This window comes from Coenobita brevimanus, chromosome 73, assembly GCF_032717465.1.
Source record: "Coenobita brevimanus isolate Jiangsu-jjx chromosome 73, ASM3271746v2, whole genome shotgun sequence".
Taxonomy (NCBI): Eukaryota; Metazoa; Arthropoda; class Malacostraca; order Decapoda; family Coenobitidae; genus Coenobita; species Coenobita brevimanus.
Window position 1 is genome coordinate 8,443,541 of NC_137026.1, and position 19,173 is coordinate 8,462,713.

At 41.2% G+C, this 19,173-nt stretch overlaps 1 protein-coding gene across 1 annotated transcript in view; it reads left to right on the forward strand.

Annotated features, from left to right (window-relative positions):
• Nucleotides 1-296: 296 nt before the first annotated feature.
• Nucleotides 297-19,173, forward strand: part of LOC145407463 (uncharacterized) — a 123,183-nt gene continuing 104,306 nt past the window's right edge. Inside the window, exon 1 of the mRNA XM_080278394.1 lies at nt 297-2,242. Coding sequence (XP_080134520.1) covers nt 297-2,242 — 1,946 coding nt within the window. The remainder of the gene's footprint in view (nt 2,243-19,173) is intronic.

Consider the following 19,173-nt stretch of genomic DNA (forward strand, 5'->3'; position numbering starts at 1 on the left):
CCATGCATGGACACATATACAATGTTTTATAGTAGATTTTAGGCATTGAGTAACCTCAGATTAAGATTCAATCAAAGGCCACTCTGGCTCCTAATGGGGAAAATGAGTTATATGCAAAAATCAAAGATGGCCGCCAAGAAACATCGTTAACGTATATTTTGAATCATAAAATGAGTTATATTCCACGTACAGGCTTGATCTTGGTGTCTAACTATAGGTTTTCGAGGTCAAGGAATCCATTGAAAGTCTAATTGATACAGTAAGACTGGCCATTTTATAGATATTATGTCCGGTCAATGACGAAGATCCCAGACTCTGTCATGAAGAATTTCATGCAAGGCGAACATGTGATGCGCCATCAGCCCGGGTTGTGGAACGGAATTTGGTCCGACCAATTCATAGAATCAACATTTATGCGTTATGGCCACAGCCATGATGGCATCATAGGCATAACATTAAAACCCTCAGCATTGAAAAGATGGGCCCTTGGTCTTCATATATGTACCCAATTGAAGAAGGATTTATCAGCCATGGTATCTGGTGACAGCGACACAACCATTACAACTCATAAGGAAGCAGGTCCAAGACGAATCCAAGCTGATGCTCTTGATAGATCGCAAATCCATGACAAATTATCTGAGTGTATAAATCCTCTTGAACCCGGTGGACACCCAAACACATTGACAAACATCGTAACAGGACAGATCAGCCCACCTGAAGTGAATGTAGATCAATCAGTTCTACTGGGTGAGCAAGCAATGAAGTCCTTTGCAGAAGGTTGGCCTCAGAGTTTTCACAAACCACTTGTAAAGCCCATAAAGCTCAAGACCAGAAAGCATACAAAAATTGGGAATACAACAGTTTATGACACTTCACTGATATACTCCCGTGTCCTGTGTCTGCAGAAAACAAGAAACATACAGATGAAAGAAGTCTTGTCATATGAGCTCGCAGCCATTCCACCATCAATGTTTGACGAGAAAACTGGTGAGATACGTGCAACAACATCCAAGTCAACCCTTAAGTCGAAGATGCAAAAAGAAGTATCATCTCGTCACATTGGTGATCCGGAGGTGATCATTTTGGATGGATGTGCAATCCTGTGGGTAGTTAAATGGCCAAATAAAGGCACGGTGGAGGACTTCATAAAATACTTCTTCAGTTACATCTCTTGCCACTTGAGAGTTGCAGATACCTACATGGTCTTTGATCGCTACTACCAACGCAGTATAAAAGATGTGGTTCGTAGGGCACGAGCTGGCAAGGACTTCAATCACAAACATCAGCTGCTACTTTCTACACCTCTTCCTGCACAAAAGGTATGCTTAGCAGTCCCAGAGAACAAATGTCAGTTGATCAAGCTAATCTGTCAATACATTCATGACAAAATGAATGATTTACCTCACAATATGAACAAACTAGTTGTCACTGGTCCTGATCCCATCCCATTGGAGTTCTTTAATGGGCATATGAAGGAACGCGAAGACATGCGTATTACTCATGAAGAGGCAGACATCATTTTTGCCCAGCAAGCGTTTTTTCTGACAGAGGCTGGCTTAGAGAACATCAATGTTGTAGCAGACGGCACAGACATTTTTGTATTGCTACTGCACATCTATCACACAAGAGCACTTACCGGTCAGATGATCATGTCCAGTACATCAAGTGCCAGGTGTTCTGTTGATATAAAAGCCACTGCGAAGGAACATGCTGACATCTTGACACATTTGATGGCAGGGCATGCACTTACTGGATGTGATACTGCCTCAACTCTGTACAACACTGGTAAAGGTATCATGCTGAAAGTCTTGAAAACTGGTGTTTCTTTGAGTAAATTAGGTAATTTACAACATCCGTTTGATGAGATTATGAATCAAGCAACCAAATTCATCGCTGCATGTTATGGTTTCCCTGAGTATTCTGATATGACATCATTGAGATTTGCAGTTTGGCAACACAAAATTGGCAATCATAAGCTGAATAATGCACCAGAACTGAAAACACTCCCACCAACCAATGAGGCATTTAAAGAACATGTGCTCAGGGCACATCTGTCACTAGCCATCTGGAGAAGTTATGACCAACCAGATCCACCTAATCTCAACCCAGTCCATTTTGGATGGACAGAAGATACAGATGCAGGTATGCTGAGTCCAGTTTCATTGCCTCCTGATGTATCACCTGCTCCTTTAGAAGTACTGAAGATCATCAAGTGTGGTTGTACTTCCTGTTCTACTGCAAGGTGCAGTTGTTCAACAGCACAACTGTCATGCTCAGTTTTCTGTGGGTGTCAAGGAGACGTCTGTAGCAACAAGTATACTGTGACAGCAATAACTACATATGATTGAAACTCATTGTCAGCATAGCATGTAATTAGAATTCTAATAAAATACTGTTTTGAAAATTAGGCTTGAACATTTGTTTTACAGTGTATTTTGATAATAGAAAAATGTGTATAATTCTTTGAAAATGCTATTCATTCTTAACAAAAAGAATTTTCATTGAATTAAAAGCAATGTGATACGGACAGAACAAAAATTATTAGCTTAATTACTAATCTAACCTATTTAAAAATGGTGTAAACAGATTCTTTGACCTTGAAAACCTATAGTTAGACACCAGGATCAAGTCTGTAGGTGGAATATAACTCGAGATATGAGTCAAAATAGAACACGAAGAGCTCGCTGACGGCCATCTTGGATTTTATCGTATAGTACGTTTTCCCCATGAGAGCCAACGTGGCCTTCGATTGATTCTTTATCCAGGGTGTTCAGGCTACTTGATTCAACAATAAAACTTTGTATATGTCATTATGCATGGTGTTACTAGAATTCCACCTGACTATTATGGTCAAAACGGCATTTCTCAAACACCGAGTTGTTGACGAATAGCGAAGCATATGGCATCGGTATTCACGCTACGTTTCCCATGTGCTTTGGTAAACTGGTGTGTGTTGTTCGGTCGTTACAGTAGGTCAGGGATGCGTCTTGTGCCCCGTTAACTAACTGCTGTTTCTGCGTTCATTCGTAATTTATGGGGCAATAAGAAAACGCATTACCTGGCAATAACGGCACTCAACCTGCCATCGAGACCTGAGAAGGAAAATTTATCTCGGGCTTCCCGAACTCCTGTCTGCACCTTCACACCAAAATAGCATATTAGGTGGGACATACATTGCACCTTTATTCTTTGTGTGTTGCTGGAACGGCTCAGTTTACTGGTGTGAGGAACAGTGACATTTTAGTTGCCTCATAAAATTAGTACTGAACCATACAATCACTGGGCGTAGAGAAGTAACTCTGGACGTAGAAAAATCACTCAGAAACACTGAAATACTTATGAGATGCAGATAGAACGTGGGATATACACTGGCAATGCTGACAGAGCCGTCCACGCAACACACAACAATTTTCAAGAGGAGTGCATAACAGATAACGATCCTCTTGAAAATTCTGTCCACCAGATGAGAGGCAGGACAGAGAAATACTTTGGGCCGGTAAATTATGGACAATAACATCCCTCAACTTTTAATGCTGGATTCCCCTTGATGATTGTGACTTTTCTGCACTCCCGGTATAGTTTTGGTTATGGCATGTAAATAATTTCTCGTGGGATACTTATGGATTCTAGACCGACTCATAAAACGTATATGAAAAATACATTGTGCTTGAAGCTCTCTCACGTGACCTGGAAATGGACTCCCATGGGCAATGTTGTATGCTGATGTCTTGATGTTGAGTGAAAGGGAGGCGGAGGAAAGATTTAGGAAATGGAGAGACGGAATGGGGCACAAGGGTTTGAGAGTAGATGCGGGTAAAACAAAAGTGATGATACCAAAGCAGAGGGAATGTGACCATGTGTAGTTTGCCACAAAGGTGTGGGATGCAACTCCATTTTGTGCAGTATTTGTGGTAATGGGTGCATAAGAGATGTAGTGGTATTAGAGGTGGACTGCGAAATAATGTTGATTTCGTGTGTGCAGTGAGTCGGAGAGGAAATGTAGAGATTGTCAGGTGTGAAATGACTGAGCTTGTTGGTGAGTCACTAGAGTGTGTGAGGACTTCTGTTACTTTGGAGACATGCTATGTTCTGGAGGTGGGATTGGAGCTAGCTCCTCTGTGGCTACGTGTAAGGAGTGACTGGAGGAAGTTCAGGGAACTGTTGCCGCTCCTAACACTGACAGGGTTCTCTCTCCATGCTAAAGGATCTTTGTAGGCTGTATCTGTAGGGAGTGTAATGCTGTATGGACATGAGACCTGGGCAGTAAAGGAAGAGGATATTCATAGGCTCAAACGTACAGAAATGACAATGGTTAGATAGATGTGTAGTGCGTCCTTGAATACGAGGCCTGGGGGGCTTGGATTGCGATTGAAAAGTTGAGAGGAAGGATGGGACTTGAATATATTGGTGCTGTATTCTACAGTTAAAGTGAATAAACCACAGCAAAATCAGAACAAGTCTAGTTTTATACTCTAGGAAATGATACACGATTTCATACAGCTGGGATGAGTCACAGGGGCCTGGAAGTGTGTGTGTGTGTTGCAAAAAATGGCCTCCTTGTACTGAGTATGGTCACCTCGAAAGCCACCCCTACCCTCCTCCTCCGCCCCGAACCTCACCAGCCCTCCAGCCTTGTTTACCCCACCACTTAATTATCCTGGGAGAGCTTCGTTAATCCGCTTTCGTAAATCCTCTTTTCTGGCCTCTGTAATCCCACAACACTCAACTTCTCGGGGATTTTTCTTCTTTTTCTTTTCACCCCCTCAGTCTCTCCTAATTCCATCAGTCGGCCTAATGTTTTCCTTAGTGCACAGACCTCTCTTCATTTTCCCTCTGGTTTTCCTTCTCCCACAACAACCATTATTATTTTACGGATTAATTACCGAAGCAAATCTAACTTAGCTTGTTTTCCTCACTGCTCAATGCTGCTTCATGTAAACAACCTAACTATTGTATTTAAGTATTTCCCTAACTATTTCATCTAGGTGTTTCCCTATCTAAGCATTTCCCTAAGAGTTTCATCTTAGTATTTCCCTATTTCATCTAAATATTTCCTTAACTATTTCATCTAAGTATTTCTCCTACTATTTTATCTAGTTCCCTATTTCATCTATTTCTCTAACTATTTCATTTAAGTATTTCCCTATTTCCTCTAAGTATTTCCTTATCTGTTTCATCAAAGTATTTCCCTATTTAAGTGTTTCCCTAACTATTTCATCTAAGTATTTCCCTATCTAAGTATATCCTTAACAATTTCATCTAAGTATTTCCCTGTTTCATCTAAGTATTTCCTTACCTATTTCATCTAAGTATTTCCCTAACTATTTCATGTATTTCCCTAAGTATTTCCCTATTTAATCTATTTCCCTATTTCATCTGCCAACATTCAGGACTGAATTCTAGGTGGTATGGAAAAATTCGTAACACTTTTTCCTCGGCTATTTATGCTGTTTATTACGCTTCCCTTCACTGTTATCTATGCTGTTTCAATATAGACATTTTTGGCACTAACAGCATGAAAAACAATATGATGTTTAATAAAGTGCAGAATTATGTGACATAATAATGTGAAATAATAATGTAAAATAATAATGTGAAATACTATGCAGAATGAATCGCTAAAGAAGAGGTGATACAAAATCTCAAAAACCGCTTAAAATACGACCTTCATTTTTTTTCCCCGGTTCCCTTCACTGCATGTTATTCCCTGCACCAGTTAGCCTTCCATCCCAGGGCCTCATATTTTCCCTCAGCTTAGGCCTCGCTACATAGTCCTACCTAGATACTTTATTTATTTTTTTTAAACCTGAATGGAGGGACCGAATACTTCATTAGTCAGCACGTCCAAGAAGCAGCTAGAAGAACCCGAGTTCGATTCTCCGACCGGCCAGACTACTAGCCACAGTTTGTACCCTTTTTTGTTCCTGCTCATCCACTGTTACAAATGGGAATTAAATGAAAATGGCCGTGTTTTGGGAGACGACTGAAAATTAGGGGACAATTAAGGGAAAAAATATGACTCGATGTCTTAGCGGCCCTTATGCAGTGTACGGCCGCTAATCAAAGCCTCTTCTCTTCTGTATAAACATCACTTCAACTCGTGCGAAATTATGAAAACAGTTTGCACGAACTACACATCACCAACATCCATATCGTCATCGTCTTAGTCCAGAGACGTGGAATGAAGTATAATAAACGATATATGAGGACAAAACCATAAAGTCAGGAGAATAGATCAGTGTAGGAGTTACAAGAGAGAGAGAGAGAGAGAGAGAGAGAAGACGCAAATGAAACTGTTGTAATATTATCACCTCAACTGTATTTCTGGATTCATTCATTCATTCATCATCCTAATCCTTTGTAGCCCCATGCGTAGGAGCCCGGGGCTAGGCAAGTTAGTCCTGACATTTAAGACGAGAGTGATCAGCCTATGAAAAATAAGACACAATGATATATAGTGATTTTATAAGAGGAAGCACAAAAACCTATTCCGTCACTTCAGCTTAGAGTAATTATTAAAGTCGGGAGTATTGTATATTATTATACCTTTACAACAAAGCTGTGGGTATATCTGCGCAGGGCTTTCCGATTTTAATATAAAGTCTTCTATTTTATATAACCCCGCCTAAACTCTTCTCATATTTCCTTGATTCCTGTCATATACTTAATTAATTCGTGTCCTAAATTTCCTTGATTCATATTTTAAATTTCCTTGATACATACCCACACATTCATTAAATTGATCAGCTTCTACTGAATGTCCTTCACCTTGATGTATAATTTCGGACATAAACACTGATTCACTTTGTTACGATAAATTAGGAGACAGTGATCAATGCCTTTCGGAACCCAGCATTGCAATCTTTGGAGCCCATCAAGTTTTTCAGAATATTAAATACTAGTTCCATAATTTCTCGAAGTACAAATGAAACGATTAATTGTGAGGAACTGTACACTTCCGGATAATATAAACTTTGATGTAATATTTTTCTGTAGGAACTGTACACTTCCCGATAATATAAACTTTGATGTAATATTTTTCTATTATCTCAACGGTTAAGACAGCTCTCTAACATCTTTCCCTAAGCGAATTATTTTCTTTATTACACCTTTCTGTCCTATTCTGTGTTATATAAATCCTTCAAACATCGCCATACTCTGCACAAATACTGTAAAAAGGATACTAATCAACCATATCCAAAAATAAATCGCTAAGGAGGTGTTAGGGAGCTTCCCTACCAGACGAAAATATGGTCTTGGCTTTTTCAGTTCAATGGCTTATTTTTCACGGTATTCTTGCTTCCTGAAAACAATTTTATTAGATCAGGAAAACTTTTGGAACTGGAAGGGGTAAAATTAAGCTTCATTATTTTTTTCTGTACATGGGGCTCTTCTTAAATGAATAATATTGTCACTCATCATAAAAAATAATTTGCAAAATAAGTGGCTGATCCAGTGTTGAGAGAGAGAGAGAGAGAGAGAGAGAGAGAGAGAGAGAGAGAGAGAGAGAGAGAGAGAGGGGGGGTAGGGGGAGCGGTGAAAGAAGAGGTGAAAGGCTTTTAAGAGGCTCTACTGTTGACGGAAAAACACAAACCAAATCCTTCCCCCACTAAGACGTTCCTGAAGAGAGAATATTTTTGGTCTTGTGGGGGCGAAGAAAAATGGAATCTTTTTTATCTGTCAGTAATTATGATGTAAAATTCAAGTGGAGGGCATCAATAAATGCTTCGTGACCCCAAAGATAATTAACAGCGACATTTCAATTTTTTTATAAGTTCCAGATTTCCCCTAGAACAAAAGCAGTTCTCGGTGTTCCATCCATGTTTACCAATTACTCCAGTGGGTGAACAGGGGCAAGGGAAACAAACTTTATTTGACAGTCCCACCGGTCCAAGAATCAACCTCGCTAACCGGATGTGCTGACCAGTGTACCACTGATCTAGAGGCACCTGATTACAATTGAGGCTAGGAAAGTGCAACTGAGCCTCGTAAGAAAGTAGATTGTAAAGCATGTTTATCTATCTGTCTGTCAACTGCCAGACCCTTAAGTCCGTAAGGGGTGGCCACAAACAAAACGCCTTCATGTCTCCAAGTCCCCCGCCATTTCACTGAAAGCATGTGATGACGATAAAATGATAATGCTTGACCTTTCCCTATCATTGCTAACTACGCTATACAACGTGGGATGCAGGCTGGACACATATAAAGACAAGAAATGCAGCACTCAGAGGGCGCATACCTCAGCCAACACGAATATCTACTGTCTGATCTCCAGTCTTTCGATCGCAAAGTGTCCAGGCATCTCTAAATGAATGGATCTTGAATTTGGCTCTCTGTTCTCCTGTTTTTGTTTTTTCTTGGAGGGAACAATTTGCGGGCCCCTGGCCTTTGGTTTCTTCTTCTTTGTATTAAAAAAAAAAAAAACTCAGATACTCCCAAAACTAAATTAACTCTTCCTTGGCCCATGACTCATATATGCACAAAGTTTCAATAAAATCCATCCATAATTTTTCGAGATATCTTGTAAACAGACACACATACATGCAAGGGTGAATGCATTACCTCCGCCAGCAAAAAATAACAGGTTTTTCATGAACGACAGTAAGGTTCCGCGCTTGTTTCCGCCCTCGCTCACAGTAATAATCGTAGCAATATCTTTACAGTCAGGCTCCTATGACTCACTCTCACCTATGGAAGATCGCATGGTGTTAAAAGGAACTGAGTACTACAAGAAAAGTTATTCCGACCATGATACAGTTAAACCCGAGAGTAAGAATACGGATTTTTTTCTTCTCTCTCTCTCTCTCTCTCTCTCTCTCTCTCTCTCTCTCTCTCACACACACACACACACACACACACACACACACACACACACACAGTTGGAGTGGACGAGTTTGGCATATCTTCTTCCTCTTTTTCACTTATAATTGAATTCCGGAAAGAAATGATGACAAAATGATATTAAAAGAAACTCGTAATATATGTTATTGGATGTAAGGTGTTAATAAAAGGTACAGAGTCTGTCACTTGTTCGCCTGACTCGGAAAGTAGTAGTAGTATTAGTAGTAGCGGTAGCAGTAGCAGTAGCAGTAGTAGTAGTAATGATGGTGGTGGTATTATTATATAGTAGTAGTAGTAGTAGTAGTAGTAGCATTAGTAGTTGTGGTGGCGGTGGTGGTGGTGATGTTAGTAGTAGTAGTAGTAGTAGTAGTAGTAGTAACCTCCACTGGACGGAGTCCGGCAAGGTATTGTTTTTGGTCCAGTTTGTTTGTTTTTTTGTTTCTTTCTTTGTTGTCAACATCACGGAAAAACGACTGAATGAAATTACATGAAACTTTCAGGATATGTGGGCATTGGTTCCAAAAGAAAGTTATTAAATTTTGGGGGTAATCGAGTGACCTTGAAAGGTCAAAATCAAGGTCACAGATTTTCAGAGGGCTGTTACAACTGGTTGAAGATAGAGATATTTACTGTTCTGAACATACAGAAACTGGTAATATGGGCTTTCATTTGGCACCAAGACCTTTGACCTTGAGTGACCTTGAAAGGTCAGACTTAAGGTCGAGGATATTCAAGAGGCTATAACTCGAAAATCGTTGAAAATAGAGATATTTACTATTATCAAGATATAGGAAATCTCATATGGGCTCTTACTTGGCAGCATGACCTTTGACCTTGGGTGACCTTGAAAGGTCAAAAGCAAGATCATAGATTTTCAGAGGGTGTAACTTGAAAATATATGCTCCATTACCTTAGACTTTAATTGTGTACCGTATTGACACTAAATGGCAGTACCGGTTCAGTAATTAACAGTAATAAAACAACTGTCGTCGGGCAAGGTTTATTGTGCCTGGCACCACTTGTTGTTGTTGTTGTTGTCGTTGTTGTTATTTTTGCCCCAGGTTCATCTGAGAAGTGAGCCCGATGGACTGCAGGCTTAAGTTACCCTTTTCCTGCAGTCCACCATCATCCTTTAGGGGGATAGGGAAGTACATGAGGGACGTTTGTATAACCAGGCAGTTGGTCCGCCGCTACATCAGTGCCACCACATGAAGGTGTCCCTCTCCAGCAATGAAACCCCCAAACAGCGAACAGCAAACCACACCTGGACTGCAAGGTGACAGCGTCGTTCACGGCGGCTTCCGGGCATATTTTGAGTGGAAAATATGTGCCCATTCAACTCTGATGAACACTTCGAGTGGAAAAACAACACAAAAATGTCTCCCGGCTCCACATTAGCGGGAAAACACGGGCGTAAAGGCGGAAATCCCACCCTCCGCCATGCCAATTTCTCCCTTAACTGCGGTATACATTATTGCCGAATTAGCGCGCTGGGCGAAATCGTAAAGGGACGCTGGAAACTATTTATAAACTCTCCTTAGCTGAAGTTGTGTTTAAGATTGTTTATGATTACATAGGCTTAACCTATCTATCTATTTATCTATCTATTGCCAGACGTCTCAATCCTGTAAGGGGTGGCCACAAACAAATCGCCTCCATGTCTCCCTGTCCAACGCAATCTCACTGCCCTGCTCCCAGCTTACACCCTCTCTCCACTCCATCCCTCCATCTCATCCTTAGCCTCCCCCTCCCTCTCCCCCCCTCCACCTCACTCACATACAATCTCCTCGTTAGTCTCTCGCTCTCCATGCTCTCCGATTGGCCAAACCACCTCAATGTATTTCTCCTAACGCTTTCTGTCACACCCACGGCCACAGCTATTTAACAATCAATTTAGAGTTAACATTAACGTGAGACAATACGATAAATAAAGCGGTAGGTAAAGGTAGTGACGTGTGAAGGAGAGATGGTAAGACGAAGTTAAGATCTGTTATAAATGTGATGGTAAGAAGTAATTAAGATCTGTTATAAATGTGATGGTAAGAAGTAATTAAGATCTGTTATAAATGTGATGGTAAGAAGTAATTAAGATCTGTTATAAATGTGATGGTAAGAAGTAATTAAGATCTGTTATAAATGTGATGGTAAGAAGTAATTAAGATCTGTTATAAATGTGATGGTAAGAAGTAATTAAGATCTGTTATAAATGTGATGGTAAGAAGTAATTAAGATCTGTTATAAATGTGATGGTAAGAAGTAATTAAGATCTGTTATAAATGTGATGGTAAGAAGTAATTAAGATCTGTTATAAATGTGATGGTAAGAAGTAATTAAGATCTGTTATAAATGTGATCCTCTGTGAATGAATTATGCATATGGTGGTGCTTTCAGTATCGAAGTCTTTGGTGGCCAGTGACAAGCTTGCTACCAGAGCGAGCGATGACTGTATAGAGCGTCCATGTCTCTCACCTATGATTTTTACACTTTTCTTCTTTCCTCTCTCTCTCTCTCTCTCTCTCTCTCTCTCTCTACTACTTTTATGCTCGCTAATTGTCACTTCCTTCTGCATATCTCCTAATTACATATAACAGAAGACTTAGATTGATTCCTAGCGACTGCACGGGGGTCATGAAGGTAAACAACAATTTTTCTAAGTCTCAATCTTCCACTAGAACACGGCCTAAAAGAATTGAGATTGAGTTCTTCTTTTTGCTAATTAGATGCACTAACCAATACACTCCCTCCCTCACCCCTGCTATAGTCTGTTTGTTTATACCTGACACAACTATGCTAATCCAATTATTTGAATAGTTAGTCGAAGTGGCATGAATTTGTTGAGCATGAGGTAGGAATGAGTCTCCTTGGTTACAAGTCAAATCGAGGCTCCACCCTGAATATACCTGGTCAAAAACTGAACTGAAAAAGGTTTGGGATCTTTGTGAGGTTAGGGAAAAAAAAGTCTGTCTGTCTATCTATCTACTGTATCTATCTACAGCCAGACGCCATAAACCCATAAGGGGAGGCCGTTTGACTTTGAGTTAGTTGTTTTACGGGGAGGGGCACTAACCCTCCGCCAACCCACTTGTTGACACGTAGGGAACACTGCGGGTTGGCTTTATGGTTACCACCCAGCGTTGAAAAGGGTTTCCTGGCTTACAGGAAACCATTAGGCTTGTCATTCAATGTCAAACCACCTGAAAAGGAAAGACGAGTAATAGAAAGTGACAGGATAGATGGGAGAAATAAGAAGAGAAGAAGAATGATAAAGGTGAAGGAAGAAGTAGGCAACACTTCAAGTGAGTGGATGATGGTCGCCACCAAAGTTTTATCCATATACTTTTGTCGCTTTATACTTACATTTCCATTACTTCGCTTTTCTCTGAATTATTTTGCAATTTCATTTTTTTTCTTTATTTTCGAGCCAGTGTTTGTGCTTCTCCCTCCTTGTCCAATCTTACCTGCAATGTTGACTCTCCCTCCTCTCTTCGTTTTACCTATCACCTGTCTCATGTCATTTACTGTATATATAGTCTGTCCCTATCTCTTTCTCTCTCACTCCCTTGGCTCCCCCCCCCTCTCTCTCTCTCTCTCTCTCTCTCTCTCTCTCTCTCTTTTTCTCCCTATCTACCTACTTGCCTATCTGGCTATCTATCCATCTATCTATTTATCTGTCTATTCATCTATCCATCTAACTCCATGTATCTATCTACCTTTATTTACGTCTCCATCTTCCTGTCAGTCTATCTACCTACCTATCCATCTATCTACCTTTCTCTTTATCTATCTCGTCATTCGGTCCCTTCCCTACCTCAAGTTAACCCATCGTCATAAGGACTTTTCCTCATCTATCTCTTCTTTCCCCTCACAAACCCAGCTGTTCTCCCACCCTTCCACCTTCCATCTCTTACGTGCACACTTCACACGTGCACCATGGTGAGGCACGATAGTCCCAGCCACCGGAGTCGTGCACAAATGATGGAGGCAAATATTGACTCTGTTTTCCCCACACCAAACTAAATTAGGCCATATTTCTCTCAACTTCATAATGGCCGTATAAACCATGCAAAGTTTTTATTTACTGTGAGTGGGATTTTGTCAACTTGTTGGCCCACCCGAAATGGTGTTCTTATGCTAATTAGAATGGCCAGTTTTTTTTTTTTTCTTTAATGGAAATAGCTCAGTGGAATACTGTACTGTGATGCATTGTTGAGTAAAAAGGTCCTGTTTATCACCAAGTCAACGGTAAAATGCAACATCGTCTTCGTCTTCATCTTTATCTTTCTTCTTCCTCACCTTCATCTTTCGTCTCCATCTCTCTTCTTCATCTACATCTTTCTTCCTCTTCATCTCTCTTCACTTTCATCCCTCTTCTTCATCTTCATCCTTCTTCTTCATCTTCATCCTTCTTCTTCATCTTCATCCTTCTTCTTCATCTTCATCCTTCTTCTTCATCTTCATCCTTCTTCTTCATCTTCATCCTTCTTCTTCATCCTCATCCTCCTTCTTCATCTTCATCCTTCTTCATCTTCATCATTTTTCTTCTTCATCATTCTTCATCTTCATCTTTATCTTCATCACCATCATCATCTCAATCTCATTTATCATTTTCATTATCATCATCATCATCCTAGTGTTTCATCATCATCATCATCATCATCATCATCAGCAGCAGCAGCAGCAGCAGCAGCAGCAGCATCTCCATCATCATCATCATCATCAACAACAACAACAGGACTCTAAATCCCATTAAGAAATTAGGTGTACGGGAGCCTGAGGGAGGAAATGGAGACCACATTTGTAGAGCTAATATTTCACGACGCCCACAATACACCAAATTTTTCACCAGACCCAAAGAACACAGACTCTGTTTCACAACTCTAGAAAATTTAATATATTTTTCTTGATAGATCTGTGGCAGGTGGTGGCGACCATCATCCACTCACTTGATGAAGTGCTGCCTACTTCTTCCTTCACCTTTATCATTCTTCTTGTGTGTCTGCTCTCCACTCTTCCTATTTCTCCCATCTTTCCCGTCACTTTTTATTACTCCTCTTTCCTCCTCAGGTGACTTTACATTAAGTGACGACCCTAATGGTTTCCTGTAAGCCAGGAAACCATTTACAACTCTGGGTGGTAACCATATAACCAACTCATACGTGTTCCTAGGTGTCAACAAGTGGGATGGCGGAGGGTTAGTGCCCCTCCCCGTCAAACCACTAATCCAAAGACAAACGGCCACCCCTTACTGTATGCTATAGATAGAGGCTATAGATAGACAGATAGATTCTTGATAGATGTGAGTCTATAAAAACATATAAAAGAAGGAGTACGTGAAGGTAGGACAAGGCGCAGAGATACAAACGTTGCGAATTATTGTGACGGTGTTATGCTTGTAGAAGGTATTGGACAGCCACGGACAGACCAAACTGGCAAGACCTAAGTTTGTATATTAACGCTCATACGAGGCTTCGTAACACCTCTTCCTTATCGATTTATTTTGCATATTCCACCTGGGCCCATATTTTCGTCGGTAATGGAAGTTACCTAACGTCTCTTCCTAAGCAATTTATTTGACTTGTTCGTCCTTACTAACCTCCTCTTTTTCATTTTAAACAATCCAAAATCCACCACATTCAACTCAAATAACACACAAATTGATATTAATCAGCCGTATCCAAAAATAAATCGGTAAGGAAAAGGTGTTGGGAAGCTTCCATAACCGACAAGAATACGAATCCCGGAGTAGACTGCATCACCAGTCGAGCAGGGCAGTACTCCCAAGGTGGATGGAAAGCTGATGACAGGGAGAGCTGGAGCTCCCGTTTCATCAGTCCTCGGGACTAGTTCCCGTTACTGAACTTTTCCACTGCTTCAGTAAAACAGAGAGTAGGTCAGCATACTCTCCAGTACAAGTTTCTCTGTCAACACCAATCTACAGTACATGCACATTACACACTACACTTCCTTTAAAAAAAAAAAAAATGGCATCTAATAACCAAGCCTCGGAGTCCCCGGGGGGAGGGGAGGATCATAAATGTCCCCACCATCCGCCCCTCTCCCGGTGACAACACAACGAGCTGCCTGGAACCACTGTCTGACTCACATCTTCATTTCTGCAATATTCCTGGCCTTTCCTCTAACTTTCACTCTGTCGAGCACCGCCTCTCCTCCCCTAAACATCATCTTCTCTTCTTAACTGAGACTCAGTTGTCTCAGGCAGCTGATAGCAAACACTTTTCTGTTTCCTCATACTTACTCTACACTCATTTCAAAGCCAAAGGTGGCTGTTGTGTATGTGTACGCAACGACTTATCTTGGTCTTGTGTTTCTGAACTTGATTCTTCTGAATTCTCTGCTCTCTTGTTTGGCTTTCCTGTCATTCTCTGTCTAAATATATCTGTGCTGTTTACTTATCTCCTAATTCTACTATCAAAAATTTTTCGACTATCTTACTTCTACGATGGAACACATCCTATCCATTTCTCCTTTCTCTGAAATCTCCATTCTAGGAGATTTCATTGTTCGCCACCACCACTGGCTCTTCTCTCCTTTCACTGACCCACCTGGTGAACAAGCCTACATCTTTTCTATCCTTAATGACCTAGTGCAGCTTGTACAGCACCCTACCCGTATCCCTGACCGCCTTGGAGGGAGTTCCAACACACATGACCTCTTCCTTACAACTAATCCTTCTGCTTACACTGTTAATCTTTCTTCTCTGTTGGGGTCCTCCAATCACAACCTTATTACTTTAACCTGTCCTATTGCTCTGGTACAGCCTGTGGACCCTCCAAACCAACATTGGTTGTGGCAATTTGGAGCTGTGGATTGGGAGGCCCTCAGGCAGTACTTCTTTGATTTTCCCTGGAATGATTATTCCTCCCACGGACGGGTGCCCTATGAGTGTGCCATGCGCATTACAGAAGTTATTCTCTCAGGCATGGAAGCATACATTCCCTTCTCATATCCTTTGACTAGTGCAAGAAAGCCTTGGTTTAATCATGCTTATTCTAATGCTGTCCACAATAAGGAGAGGGCCTATAAAAATACCGGAGCCAACTCACCCCTGAATCATATCTTTTTTATGTTTCTGCCTGGAATTGTGCTAAGTCTGTTCTTTCCTCTGCTAAAAATAATTTTATCCGTACTAAATGCTCTCAACTCTCCAACTTGAATTCTTCCCGCTCCTTCTGACACCTTGCCAAAAAACTTTCTAACAACTTTACTTCATCATCTTTCCCTCCTCTTTTCTACTCTGATGACTCTGTAGCTATTTCTTCTACTGATAAAGCAGATCTCTTTACTCACTCTTTCTCCTCCAGTTCCATCTCAGACGATTCTGGTACTGTTCCTCCAGCACTTCACCCCTTCCGACTTCATCATGGCTGACATTAAAATGTCTTCAGTTGATGTATTTTCTCCCATCACTGGCCTCAATACTAACAAGGCTTATGGGCCTGATGGGGTCCCTCCTGTTGTCCTCAAGAACCGTGCTTCTGTGCTTACACCCTGCCTAGGTACTCTCTTTCGCCTCTGTCTATCAACTTGTACCTTTCCTTCTTGCTGGAAGTTTGCTCTCATTCAACCAGTCCCAAAGAAGGGTGACCATTCCCAACTCTCTAACTATCGTTCAATTGCTTTAACATCCTGTATCTCAAAAGTTTTCGAGTCTATTCTTAACAGAGAAATTTTAAAGCATTTCTCCTATCACAACCTTCTTTCTGATCGTCAGTATGGGTTCCGTCAGGGATGCTCCACTGGCAATATTCTCACCGACCTTTCAGACTCTTGGTCATCCTCCTTTCGGGACTTTGGCAAAAGCTTTGCCATTGCACTCTTGACATCTCAAAGGCTTTCGATCGAGTCTGGCATAAACCTTTAATTTCCAAACTGCACTCTTACGGTTTCTATCCTTCTATCTGTGCATTCATCTATAGCCTCCTCTCTGGTCGATCTATAGCTGCTGTTGTAGACGGCCACTGTTTTTCTCCTAAATCTATCAATAGTGGTGTTCCTCAGGGCTCTGTTCTATCACCAACTCTCTTCCTTTTATTTATCAATGACCTAAGCTGTACATCTCTATTCACTTGTACGCTGATGATTCCACCCTTCACCTTTCCATTCTGTTCCCGCAACATCCATCTCAGCAGTTGCTTCAACAGACAAGGTACAAGGCTATGGCATACCTAATGTCTGACTGACTCGTATCTCTGACTGGGGTAATAGTAACCTTGTTGTTGTCAATGCATCAAAGACTCAGTTCTGACACCTACAGTATCAACCCGACAAAATCTTTGGCAGGAGTACCCATTAATGTTTAATGATATTCAGCTCAATTCTGCATCATCCTTGAACATACTTTGGGCTTTATCCTCTCAGAATTTATCTTGGAAAGATCATATTACATCTCTTGTAAAAGCTGCTTCCAAGAGATTTGGTGTGCTGACCCGACTCCATACCTTCTTTACCCCTGCACAGTTGTTGATTTATACAAGGGTTTTATTCGCCCCTGTATAGAGTACAAATCTCATGTGAGGGGAGGTTCCCCACATTCAACTCTTCTCAATAGGGTGAAGTCAACGGCTTTTGTCTCATTAACCCTTAAACGGCGAGCTACTTCTCAAGTTTATGTCTGTATGGGACGAATTATTATAGAAAAAATAAAGTGTTATGAAATCAGGCAAAATATGCATAAATGGATCAGAATAGCTGAAAAAACAAAGAATTTGATGTTACTCTCTTCAAATTTTGCGCAGGCTGCTTGGTGGTGAGAGGTGAGTGGGAGGGGTGGTGGCGCATCACTCTCAGTGGCACGCAACTGAGAGCAGTTGGGCAGAGTCTTGTTTTCTGCTCTTATTTGTAACAGCAACCTAAAATATATTATTTTTACATTATATGCACTGTTCTGTGTCTGTCTTAGTGCACTTTGAACACTACACACTATATTATAATGTAAAATTTGTCTTATCTTACGTCCCTACAGCTATAATTATTCGTATGAAAATATTATGTACAACTGTTCACACTAATATATCTTTAGAGTGTGGTGTTTTGCAAAGCAATTGATACAGAGACCCACACCACACTCTGGGCACTGCATACTCACATCTCTGCATTTACCTGGACGTCTCACTGAATTCTTGCACACAACACACCTTCTCTGTTGTTTACGGCCACTTGCATCAACTGGAAGTGACTCAAGGTAGTTTCGTGAGATATATTCACGTCCTAACAGGCACTGTTGCCATATCTCCCATTTATTCCATATAATAGGCCTGCAGAAGAGAACTGCGTTCTGGAACATCAACCACCCTTTCCCTAGTGGACGTTTGGGGACGTCGACTGCTCTTTAGGGGTTAACTCTTCTCCTCTTACTGGCTCCCTTCAACCTTTGTCTCTTTGCCGCACTGTTGCATCTTCATCTCTTTTCTGTCGCTACTTCAATGGTCACAGCTCCTCTGCTTGCATTCCTCCACCTTTGCGATGGGCGTGTAGCACCCATCTAGCAACAAACTCTCATCCCTTTTCCGTCCAACTCTCTAATGCATGAGTTAACCATTAATTCCAGTCCTTCATGTATTCAACAGGTCAGCCCTGGAACTGTCTCCCTCCATCTGTATTTTCTACTTCCTGTGATCTCCAATCTTTCAAATGCAGTATGTCCAGGCATCTCGAAATGAACGGATCTTGAATTTGGCTCTTTTTTGTAGTTCTTTTTTTTCTTGGAAGGAATGGTTTGCGGGCTCCTGGCCTTTGGTTCCTTCTTCCTTGCATTAAAAATAAATCTATTTTCATCTAACGTTTATCGTTCTAGCATCGAGATAGTTTGCCTCTGGAACACTCATAAGGATACGGAGACATTAAGTGTGCTGTAGGATGAATCGCCCTAAGAGATGCGTCACGGGATGAGAGCCACATATAAAAGGATTCATAAATTCATGCGAACAATGACATAAAATTACCTGTAAGTACACACGAAAACACGCACACACGCAAGCATGCACACACGCAAACACTCACACACAGGATCGTCCTCAGGAAGATCAAGGGGTACGGGACATATTCTGCTGTTCGAAAGGACGTGAGTTCAAACCCAGGCTAGGGCAGCGAAGAGTCTGATGATTTGAATTTCACTACAAATAACTTTCTTAAATTGTCATTTGTGTTTACGCATGAGGAGAAATATTTTGAGGTGGTTTAGCCATATGGAGAGGATGGAGAGCGAGAGACTAACCAGGAGATTGTGTCAGTAAGGTGGAGGGGGGTAGAGGGAGGGGGAGGCTAAGGACGAGATGGAGGGATGAAGCGGAGAGGTATATGAGCGGGGATGGG